General features: G+C 28.1%; 1 protein-coding gene across 2 annotated transcripts; it reads left to right on the top strand.

The window, feature by feature from the left end:
* Positions 1–8,658: 8,658 nt before the first annotated feature.
* Positions 8,659–10,623, top strand: LOC108322417 (protein RGF1 INDUCIBLE TRANSCRIPTION FACTOR 1). Of its 2 annotated transcripts, XM_017554493.2 has the most exons (4): positions 8,659–8,867; positions 8,980–9,159; positions 9,268–9,483; positions 9,869–10,623. In XM_017554493.2, exons 1-4 carry the CDS (start codon positions 8,865–8,867, stop codon positions 10,103–10,105), a joined length of 636 nt encoding a protein of 211 aa, XP_017409982.1. In that variant the 5' UTR covers positions 8,659–8,864; the 3' UTR covers positions 10,106–10,623. The 2 variants fall into 2 exon arrangements, with proteins under 2 accessions (XP_017409982.1, XP_017409981.1); XM_017554492.2 differs by lacking the exon at positions 8,659–8,867 and having other exon boundaries at positions 8,965–9,159.
* The last annotated feature ends 1,803 nt before the right edge of the window (positions 10,624–12,426 follow it).

The following is a 12,426-nucleotide window of genomic DNA, read 5'->3' as shown; positions in this document are numbered from 1 at the left end:
TTATGGATGTCAAGTGTATCTGAATTTAGTGAAATAATATATTTGAAATAATATGTCTCGTTAAAGAATAATGTTATACAAAAGACCAAATTTGAGGAAAATAAATCTAAATTAAGGAAAAAGAGTACACATTTTTATAAGAATTAATTGTTAAACTGTTTGTGAGTATGTGGTCGTTGAAGCATATTTTGATTTGTTGGTGAGTGTACGCTCAAGCATATTATTTAGCTAGTGAGTAGGAGGTCACTCGAGCATATTATGTTATCGGCGAGTGAGAAGTCACTCGAGAATATTATATTGTTGACAAATATGTTTTACTCATGATTATGCAGGTCAATGAGGAGGTCACTTGAACATATTATTGTGTAACAGAGTTGGTTGTGCTTGGGTGTTTTGATTATGTTAAAGAGTGGGGATGTCATCCAGTTGGCACATTACTTGTGATTTGATCTTTGGTTTTCATTAGATCATAAAACTCATTTCATAAATTTTGGCTATGTGCAACTCGCTTCCTACCTAGAGTTATTTTGCAACATCGTTGTGCACTAGCTTCATTAGTCCTAAAACAAAATTGAGGTTTAAAAAAAACATAATCAGTGTGTTAACATTTATAAGTAAATGTGACATTTACAAAAGATAAAATGTCATGAATGCATAATGATATATATAATTATAACATTTTCTTAATAGAGTTCGAAAAGTAAGTGTTAGAGATGTCTTATAAACTCATCCTTGTTCTCGAAAGAATTAATCTCATATGCTTTGTAGTCTTACTGTAAGACCCATGAAAAATATTTACCTTAATAGTAACAATTTTATTATTAGTAGTAATAAATTTCTTTGTGAATGGAAAATATAATAGGTTTATAAAATGTGGAAAGCTAAATAAGAAATTTTGGTAGTTTAAATGGTAGAAAATTGTGGGGATTTCAAGAACATGAGTTCAAACTCTTTTCTACCTTTTTCTTTAAAAAAAATTTAAAAAATTTTAAAAAAAATTTAAAAATCAATAAATAAATAAATAAAAATTTAAAATATTGATAGTGGATAAAGCACTCCAGGTTTGAAGGCATTATTGAGGGATCCAATATGTCAAGTGGTGATTAAAATATTAAAATAATCAAGTGAGAAAGCTTGAGAAATAGAGAAGAAAGAGTTAGGAAGAAATTTTTAGTTGCAAGAAGAGTAGAGGTTCTGGAGGGTTTTCGGGGAAACAAATTCTGAGTAAGAGATTAAGTCTGTAATAGAGGTAGGAGAGCTAACCTTTCTAAGTTTTTATATTATGATTTAGTATTGTTTTATTACTATTCATGTCTTGAAATTCTGTGTGAATACTGTTAATGAATAGGTGTTTGTTATATATCTATCTATATTGAATTTCTGTGTTAATATTATATGTTGTTGTTTTGAATCTGTAAATAAGAAATTTGTTAAAACTAGTTGAGGAACACTTTGGCTAAGGAAAGACTTGGTACTTAAGTTGTCCATTGTGACGTACCTCTCTTTCCTGGAAGTCTACTCGACAAGTTTTTAACTTAAATCTTGTTGAACAGATTATGTACTGTTAAATTATTGTGCAATATATCTTGCTGGAATGAAAATTTCTGATGAATTCATGTTATTGTGGTAGATATGGAATTATGAATTATAATTGTGATGGTAGAATAGAGGAATCTTAAAAACCGGAGTTGGTACATCCCTGATCATACAGTAGCCCTGGTCAAATCCAGTAAGTTGTGACTAGTCATATGTATTGGCGTTTATGGTGAGTTTGATTCATCAAACATTTGATTCTTCTCCGGTGACCATTTATGGTGATATTTTAGTATTGTTAATTTATTTTATGATATATTCATTTTGTATGATTTCTGTGATGATTGGATTTTATTGGATTTGAATTTATGCATCTGAACATGATATGAGTATTATGGGGAGATTTTGTAAGGGTATAATGTGAGTTGAGGAATATGAGCATGGTATGAGTCTCGTGGAGAGATTCAGTAATGATATGGTATTTGTGTATATGTTGATGTTGAGGGTCCTGTAGTTGGAGGTTATCCTGATACTCTAATAATCATCCAGTCTCAAGTAGAGAAGGATGAATTATGTGGTGAGAGGGGCAGGAGGTCTTGGTCTATGTGCCAGTTTTGGACATAGTGTTGAGGACTAACCTTGTGGATGGTATGGAGTATTTTAGAAGTGTATTTGTAAGAGGAAGTAGAAGTCATCACAAGTGCATAACCTCCCGTGATCGCTCATCAACATATCATCGGAATGAGTGTCTATTGGGTATTGTGGAATGAGTGTCTATTGGGTACTGTGGAATGAGTGTCTATTGAATATTGTGGAACGAGTCTATTAAGTATTGTGGGATGAGTGTCTATTAGTAATTGTGGTATTGTGGGATGAGTATCTATGATGCGATTGTTGTATGATGATATGAGTATCTATGATGCGATTGTTGTATGATGATATGAGTATCTATGATGCGATTGTTGTATGATGGTATGAGAGTGTCTGACATAATTATTATATAAGGTTTGTTGAGTGTATCAAAGTAATGGATGAGTATCTATGATGCGATTGTTATATGATGGTATGAGAGTGTCTGACATAATTATTATATGAGGTTTGTTGAGTGTATGAAAGTAATTATGTATGTTTTATAAATGATTGGTTGCATATTAGCTCACCCTACTTGTTTGTGTTTGTGTATGTGCAATGATCGTATAATTTTTTATACGGGAGAAGATGGAGGAATGTCGTCTGATTCAGTGCCAATGAAGAAAGAGATAGAAGAATAAATTAGAAGAATTCGAGTCATATTTATGAGTTTGTAGTTGAAATCTGAGTTTAAAACATATATATATCAACTATGAATTATCAAGTGTGAGATTAAGGGATGCTACCTTAAATGTAATGCTGCAATATATCAATTATGAATTATCAAGTGTGAGATTACAGATGTTACACTTACAACACATTAACAATCTTTGCAATATTGGTTTTAATAGAAAATAACGCAAAACTTTTGCAGGTTGCTTTTTTTTCTGTTTAGGTTCCATTTAGATGTACTACAATGTTTGCATGTTTGCAAATCTTTTTCAACTCTCTTAAATATAAAATACAATCATTCAAACCTGCATCTATTTTGGTATAGTTAAGACCAATTTTGCTAATGATTTTCTTAGCCTCATAAAAAGAATTGCTTCACTAAATGCATCTCTTAACAAATCTAGGATCATAGTCATTGTCTTATCACTTAATCCATATAAAACCTTGATACAATATAATTTAATTATAAACTCTAATTTTGTGTATTTGCTCCTGTCACACAATATTTGATTTCCATCATTGAGAAACTCATTAAATTCATTATGATTCTCCCTTAGCCTTTCATTCAAAACATCATTTACACCCAACGGTCATGATCTGCCTATATTACCACCTTATTATTGCCTATAAATGCATGTTTCAGTTATCATTGTTTCCATTGGACTTCCAAAATGAAATGTCTTGTGCATATATCATCTTTATTTCTAGAAATATATTATGTTTGTTTCTCACCATGAAGAATCTAAATAACATAATTTTTGGAAAATTATTTTAAAATCAAGTCCTACTCAGCTATGCCTCTAATTTGTCATTCAATAAACCAACATTTGGGACATGGGCATCAAATTATATCTCAAAAGCAAAATCTAAGAAATTTTCTAAACCAATTGAGAATTCAAATGTATTTCGAAGCTTAGCAATCCAAGATTTATCCATTTAAAAAATTTCTAAACAAAATGAATACACTAACACATGAAAAAGAAAAAAATATTAATGAAATATACAAACAAGATTGAGTGTAATGTGAACACAAGCGAAGACAAAATACCTGTAGCCTTCAATACATATGCTCAAGTGTAATATGTGAACACTGAATAGGGCTTCCAGAGATGCAGACATATGAATTTTAGAATAGGGCTTCACATTTTAAACACTGAATGAGGAAAGCAGAAAAACTAAAAAGAAAATATCAAACAAGCAGTAGTGAAGGGTAAATGAGATTTTAGGAAACACTAATGTCGTAAACATTAAGCAAAAATTAATAAGATTGTGAAAGATGTGCCTCAAATACGAAAAAATCATGAATGATTCCTCTTTGCCTGTGGTGGATCGTGACCTTATGAGTGGGAGCTCCACTGTCTGGTATTGATTCCATCTGTCCGTACAATCGTGGTTTGGAGCTCTGTTGTCACTATGGTAGCTCTGTTGTAGATATTGGAAGGTAATGATTTTGTTTCTTAAGAAGTGAAATGTTAGAAATCAGAAGGAAAAATAGAAGAAGAAGAATAAAAAAGGGAATCGAAAGAAGGAAATGACGAAAATAGATGAATTTGGGAAACTGGTACTTAAGCATATATATGGTTTTCGAGTTTGAAAAAAACATAAGTGTAAAATTTTCAAAATGAACATGTGTAAAAAATGTGTGAATAAAAGTAAAAATGTATTGTAATTTGAATAAGTTATTAATTTCTCCGAAAAAAATTAAAACCTTGTCTTTTTAGAAAACCATCATAAATCATATTATTTTTTAAAGCTTTTTTATAACTTTCACAAAATAATTTCTAGATGGCATGATTTTTTTTAGTGGATCCTATTATCTTAAAAGTTATTTCTATTATATTTTTACCAAACTATTTTCATTTATTCTTTTTCTGTAATTTGTTACCTAGCAAAGGTTGAGTAATTTCAAATTTTCTATTGTTTTTAGCCCGCAAATTGAATAGGCATAACTAAAAGTGATAGTAAAAAAAAAACACAAAACAAAACAAAATGATAGCAAGAGAAAGAGAAAGTACAATGAAAGAAGAAACAAATTATTCATTATTTCCTTTGCAGACATGGATTGGATTTAAGACAAATTAAAGTTAGCCCAATCCATCACGACATGATATTTTGTCCACATTATGCACAATGTAAAGCTACTCATAAAATTAACCTCCCAGTGTTTTTATGGCCTATAACTTTTATCCATCACCTAAAATAAAATAAAATATATAATTATGGATTCGAAGTTAATTATAGTTAGAAAATAATTTTCATCTATAATTATATTTATAAAGATAATATATCATTTTGGAGTTTTTTAAATTTTATTTTTTTAATTAGTTTTTTAAATTTAAATAATAATTTATAATAAAAATATTACTTTTCAATTTTATCATTTTAATAATTATTTTTTAATTCAAATATTACTCATTATAAAATAATTACATACTTTTTTATCAATTATTTTTCGAACTTAAATAACTACTCATAATAAAAAAAATTATTTACACAATATTATATTATATATCTATAATTATATACATATTTATACTTCTTAATTTTATTCTTTTAATTACTATTTTTAAAATTAAATAGTTTATAGATATTTAAAATTTACATACACACGGCATGATAACACTTGTATTTACACTGATCAAAATTTAAAGGAAAATAGGGCGAAAGAAGTTAAGAGAAATAAATAGAGAAAGAATTTATTAATTATTTATTATTTACTAAACAAATAAAAGTATATGAATTTAGTTTAAGCAACATAAATATTTTATTTCATTATAATTTTTATTTGGTAATGAAATATTTTTATAAATAATAGTTTACGATCTAAAAATATTTTTTTTTATAATGTTCTATTTTAGGTTTATTTTAATAGAGGTGCAATTTTAAACAAAAAGTATAAAAGTTGGTAAATTTTAAATATTTTATGAATAAGTTGTAATTGCCTGAAATGATTTTTTTAGGAAGTGTTGGAGGAATGATATAATTTCAAACTTTTTTAAAATGAAATCATGTTAAAAGTATTTTTTTTTCATAATTTAAACTGAAGTTTTATATGGCTTCAGTGTAATATAAAAATTAAATTTTGAAATCATACAAACGACTTAAGCTTAAATCAAACTAAATTAATTTCACAATTCCTGCATGATTTTAATCCAAACCAGATCACATTAAAATGTTAACATTCCTAAAAACTTTCAGTTTAAATTAAAAACTAATAATTAAACATAATCAAAATATTATTTAACCCACACAATTTTTTCTCACATTAAAAAATTATTCAAAATGAACACGGAAAAATTTAAAATTATGTCATACATATTCGATTTTTTTACAGTAAAATCTTATCTTTATCCATATAAGAAAAAATATTTAAATTTATTTATTTGAGTAATTTTTATTTAAAATTAACTAGTATTTAATATTTTAAAATAATAAAATAAACGAAAATATTAATAACAGTGCAAAACAGAAAACATTGATAGAAGTGAATGGGCCAAATGGCATAAATGCATCAGAAATTAAGGAAAAAGGAAAACTTTCCTAATTGTATTAAAAAAAATACTTTTTTCCCTCTAATTATACTATTTTTTATAAAGACTATTTATCACAATTAATCATAAAAATTATTTTTTGTAACTTCTTTTTATGTTTGTCTATCTTTATCTTTGTTAATTACTTTTTAGTTTTCATAATCTATAATAAATATATAAAAGTGGTCCTGATAAAAATTAAAAGTACTTTATTTTATAATTATAATAACTGATAAAAATTAAATTAATTTTATAAGTTTTTTATTATCATAAAAATGTCAACATAAATAACATTTGTAATTTCTATTAGTTTTAGTAATATTTTTATTCAATGTAATATTCCTCGCACAAGCTGATCAATCATCAAATTAAACATAGTAATTTTGAGAAGTTATTGAGTTTATACATAAGTTAACTTAATTAAAATATATATATATATATATATATATATTTAATACTTCTCTTCTCTCTGTATACATATATGTATTTATTTTAATTAAATGTTTTATAAAGGAATAAAAATTGATAGAAAAGGAAAATAATAAAAAAAAAGAATAATGTTGTTAAAAATATTAAGAATATTAAAAAGACAACTTTAAACCATATAAATCTAATCAATCATTTTTTTTTGTCACAAAAAGAGGATACAAAATAACAAAGCATGATCACAAGAGAGTTTAATTTTAACTGAGGTTATAAACCTCTACTAATTTATACGCATAAAGGGGTTTTAAACCTTTGGTTTGTTTCCACCTTGTGCTGCGGACTTTCTTGTTTGTAAAATCCTTCATACATTTGTAAAATCCTTCATACATTTGTAGAAATAAAATGAAAGTTACTAAATAGATAAAGAGAGTTCACATTTATAAATTTTTGCTTGCCTTTATAATTTTCTTTAGATTAAATAAATTTTTAGTCTATTATTTTTTAGTAAAAATTAGAATTAGTTTATTTTTGAAATTTTGAACTAATTTAATTTTTATTTTTAAAATCATGTGAATTTAATTCTTTTAACTAAATTTTGTCAAGTTTATTTGATGTTTTAAATGCATTTCATGATATTATTTAAGTTATTTATATGATTTGATACATTTTCATTTCAGTGTTAACTGAGGTAGACCTCATATGTTATCATGAAATATGTTTGAAATATTAAATAAAACTAACAAGATTTAGTTAAAAGGGCTAAATCCACACATTTATAAATTTGGAAGACTAAATTGGATCAAAATTTTGAACAAAAACTATTTTTAATTTTCACTTAAAATTAAAGAATCAAAAATATATTTAACCATTTTTCTTTTATTTCAAGACTTATGTATTATTAAAAAATACGAAACAAATGAAATAGAAAACCTTAATTAATAAAAAATATTTAAAGTTTATTTTGACATAAAGAGGTTTCAAACTCAAGACAATATGAGAATTTCAAACACAAGCCAATACCATAGATTTAATTATTTGTAAGTTGCACTATTTCAGAGATTGCTAAAAACTCTAAATAAACTTTTAGTGACGTTGGCTCTTTTAGAAAAATAGCAAACTGCGAGAAATGTTTTTAGCGGTCAGAAATGCTAAATATAACTCCAGTTAAAAATAATTATTTTTGTATAAGATTATAAAAAACAAATAAAAATATACTCATAAAATGTTAAATAAAATAAAAAAAGTGTTGAGTGTAAATAAAAATATAGTCCCACTTTACAAAATAATAGTTTTATCCTTTTTTTCTTATTATTACGTCATTTTATACACAAACATCAGAAAATAATAAAAAAATATGAAACCATCGAAAGAAACATGTGTGAACTATATAAATATCAGGATTTATAATAGGTATTATTAGTTTAACATCGAATAAAATTTCACGAACTTTTTATATTCACTATTTTGCTTTTTAATCTTTTTATGTTTTTAATAAATATGAGTTAACTTTTTAATGATTAAAATAGTAAAAAAATAAATATATATAGTTTGAAGAAAACATTTTCCTTCACAATATTTTAGAAAGAGCAGACAGAAGATTCTTGAGGATGGGAGCCACCAATCTGTGGTGGACCATACACATAACGACACGTGGATAAGTATGGCATGTAGGATGATGAACGAGTACTACAATACATCCAGGGTAGGTATATATTGTATCGTGCAACCTTAGACGCAAAGAAGATCCAAAGTAGCGTAAGCGCCAAACACATCCCCAAACATCCAACGGCCGTGATCTTCTCCGGGTCCTATCTTTCAATCTCATCGGTATATTCTCCTATTTATTTAATGACCCTTTGTCCTTATACAGTCTTTAGCGTTGTTGTGTAGTTGAATTCTAAGTCGAAGGCCGTTTATCATTCTCATCGCTCTTTCTCTCCCTCGCCATTTTCATATTCAGCATCTGCGTTTTTCCTTTTGAACAAGTGAATGAAAACCGAACCCCTTCACCTTTCCAACATTCTGTACTCACGCATCGACCCACATTATTAATATTATCCATATCTACCGACAATGGTATATTTATCTGTATGCATATATTTATTTCACAGTCATAGATTCTGTTTATGTCTTTAAATTGTCGAGGTTTACAAAATGTCCATTTTTTCCGACAATGGGATTTGAACAGGACACAGTTCTGGTACCTCCTTGGCTGGAACAACTTCTTCACACACCTTTCTTCAATATTTGTCGAATTCACGCAGACGCAGCCAGGAGTGAATGTAACATGTTTTGTTTAGATTGCAATGGCGAAGCCTTCTGTTTTTATTGCCGTTCTTCTCGACACAAAGATCATCGAGTCATTCAGGTAGGTGGAGTAGTACAGGCTTGTTCATATATATATAAATGTATTTGTGAGTTTAATTATATAATGTTTTTGAAAATTTGTGAGGCTGTTGTTTATTGATGGATATAGATAAGAAGATCTTCGTATCATGATGTAGTGAGGGTGGCTGAAATTGAGAGGGTGTTGGACATAAGTGGAGTGCAGACATATGTGATAAACAGTGCTCGAGTTTTGTTCTTGAATGTGAGGCCACAACCAAAATCTGGGAAAGGAGTAGCTCACATTTGTGAGATTTGTGGAAGGAGCCTCTTGGACCCATTTCGCTTCTGTTCTTTGGGATGTAAGGTGAAATATTATTACTACAATTATTAATCTTTGCCGTATTATTCATTTCATTATCAACATGCACATCATTCACAACTCAATCATCCTCATCATATGGGTATAACACCCACCACCCATACATCATCACCTACATTTGAAACCCCATCGCCATCATTCACCATCAGAATTACTTTTGAATATTCATGATGTCCGAGAATAAAAGTATTTTAATTCATTTTTAATAGTCATAATCATAATTATAGTTAAACAAAGCACGAGTTTTGCGATTATTTAAATTGTGCGTATATGGTTGGGAACATGGCGTGAGATATCATTAATGTGACCATTTAATTTAATTGAATGGTACTACTAATACATATATACTTTAATTGTGGGATTGAACTAGCTTGAAGGAATAAAGAAAAATGGGGATGCAAGCTTTGCTTTGGATGGTAGAAATGAAGAATTGACAATGGAGACTACCACCACTACCACTACATCAACTTCAAGAGGATCAGTCTCATCAAATCAGCAAGAAGAAGGATTGCGTGAAGGTTCAACACAAGACATGTATCAAGTCACACCTCCTTCAAACGCAAGGAGAAGAAAAGGAATTCCTCATAGGGCACCCTTTGCCTCCTAAGGATGCTTATTCATATTCTCCAATATTCAACTTCAACTTCAACTTCATCTCCTCACCACATAAATTTATATATATATATTTTTACTTGTAATATATAATACAGCACTCTTTGGTGAGAAACCTCGTGATTGTAAATTTTTTCAATAAAAAAATGGGAGGCTTTGGAGGGGGGTTTGCCCAAGGTCCGTGATAAGGGAAAAAAAGAAAGGGTATATAGGAAAGTTCCCTCTTTTCGGGTCCAAGAAAAAACCCCTTATGAAGATTCAATAATGCAATTTGTTTAATGTTTAATTGTTGTGGGTGTATGCGTAATTAAGGAATAAAAGGGCATGTCTTTGGGAAGTCCGTTTTATAGTTTTCAATGGCCCACCATCCACATGGGTCGTTTACATAAAGATAACCATAGCTTTTTATTTTTTAGTGTGTATATTTTGTATTTTATTTTACTTATTAATTTGTGTGCATGTAAAGTAATGGGGACAAATTAACTTTCTATTTATCATTTCCAATTTTGGAGAGCTCAATGAGTTGGCCTCACTTTCTCTCCTTTTGCCCTACATAACCTCCTAAAAATACGCCCTCTGCTTTTCTCTATATTCCTTCGTTAATTTCTTTCCTTCTTTCACTCATTCTTTTAACCCTCCAAAAATGTGAATGATTAGTTCTGCTTATACCTGGCCACACAAAAAACTTTAGTTTATACTTTATCACTGCGTAGTGCCTTTTTCTGTGATTATTAAAACCGATGCCACGATGCAATTTTTATTTTCTGGGACAAAGAGACGTAGTTAGGTAGGAGCGCTGGAAATTTGGAGCCTCACTTAAAGACAAAAAAACTCAAACATCTATCTACCTACCTTTATCCTTAATTGATAAATCTACACAACGAATGAATAATTAAATTTAGGTGATAACGTTATCATCTTCAAAATATGGATTATGTGGGAGTTGTTCGAATCCATATTTAATTTCATCTAATAAGGTTCAGATTAAAAAAAAAACCTAAACCTTTAAAAAAATCATATTTTTTAAAATATTTTTACACCTACAAATTTTAGTTTTAAAATAACCAAATATTACTTGATTGTATAAGTATAAACTTTAGTTTTTCAAATAACCGAAACTTATACTCATGAGATAAGGTATATATTTCGGTTATCATATGAAAGATTCTACTTCGCGTTTTCCTACATTATAGCCTTCATTGGAGGTTCTTTTTTGTTTCTCGTTTGTCATTTATTCATTCTTGTTTATCTTCATTTCTCATTTTTCTTCCATTAATATTATTTTTCTTCTTGCTTTGGTGTTGCTATACTACATTTTGGTAGCCATTGTCATCTTTTCGTATTGGGGTTCACAACATTGTAGGTCTTGGTCATCTTTTCACAACATTTTGTTAGTTTTGGTGTGTGGCATTTGGGACACCGCAACATTGCTTTTTGTCTTAGTTGTTGGTTTGCATTTTAGTGGTGGATCTTGTTCTTTCTTATTCTTGCTCTTACACTAGTTGTTGTTCTCATTCTCTCTCTCTCCTACTCCCTAGTTCCTTTCATGTGGTAGATATGTTTAATTATTTAAATTTTTTAATATATGTTGTTTAATGTAATTTTTGCATGTTTAATAAATTGATTTATTTTTTTTAAATTGGTTTTTATATGCTTAAATTTTGTTTCTTTGAGATTATTGTCAGATTGAGTTATCCAATATTGTGCCAACTATATAGTAAAAATGTTTAGTAGTTTCATCTAGTCTGTAATAATCATCATGTTTACATACTTTATACATTATTAAAAGTACTTTGATTCAAATTTGTTATCTATATATATTGTTGTATATGGTTTTTGTCTAACTGTATCTAATTGTTTTATTTTGTCTAGGTTGGTTTTATAAGCAGAAACCAAAACAAAACAAAAAATATTTAAAAAAATCAATTATATGTTTCAATTATAGCACATAGTGAAAAATAAACTTCAACTGTTACTAGAACCAAATCATACAGGGGATTAGAATTAAGTTATTTTGAGACCGAAACATTTAGTTGGATAAGCTTCGGTTATATGGAGAACTAAAGCCTATTCACCTATTTACTATTTTAAATCATTTTTAAATAATTAGGAAAATAATCACATATATTTGACTATCCTAAGAATTAAAGAATGTGATGCAATTATTTTATTTCTCATAGTGTTTGACTTGTAAATACAATCTGTCTCTTAATTTTTGTATTGAACAACCTATCTATATTTCTTCCAAATTTTCGAATCGTTAAGCTAAAATAAAATAAAAGAAAGCTTACATAATTACAATAACTACCTAAAAAT

This window comes from Vigna angularis, chromosome 2 (genome assembly GCF_016808095.1).
Source record: "Vigna angularis cultivar LongXiaoDou No.4 chromosome 2, ASM1680809v1, whole genome shotgun sequence".
Classification (NCBI taxonomy): Eukaryota; Viridiplantae; Streptophyta; class Magnoliopsida; order Fabales; family Fabaceae; genus Vigna; species Vigna angularis.
Note: the sequence above shows the minus strand (reverse complement) of the source record. Positions and strands in the feature narration are given on the sequence as shown.

Excerpts from the sequence above, each read along its gene's own strand:
- LOC108322417 (XM_017554492.2), top strand. The coding sequence starts at position 8,965 with ATGGGATTTGAACAGGACACAGTTCTGGTACCTCCTTGGCTGGAACAA. Across the intron at positions 9,160-9,267 it reads AAGATCATCGAGTCATTCAG|ATAAGAAGATCTTCGTATCA; the intron begins GTAGGTGGAGTA and ends TGATGGATATAG. Across the intron at positions 9,484-9,868 it reads TCTGTTCTTTGGGATGTAAG|CTTGAAGGAATAAAGAAAAA; the intron begins GTGAAATATTAT and ends GGATTGAACTAG.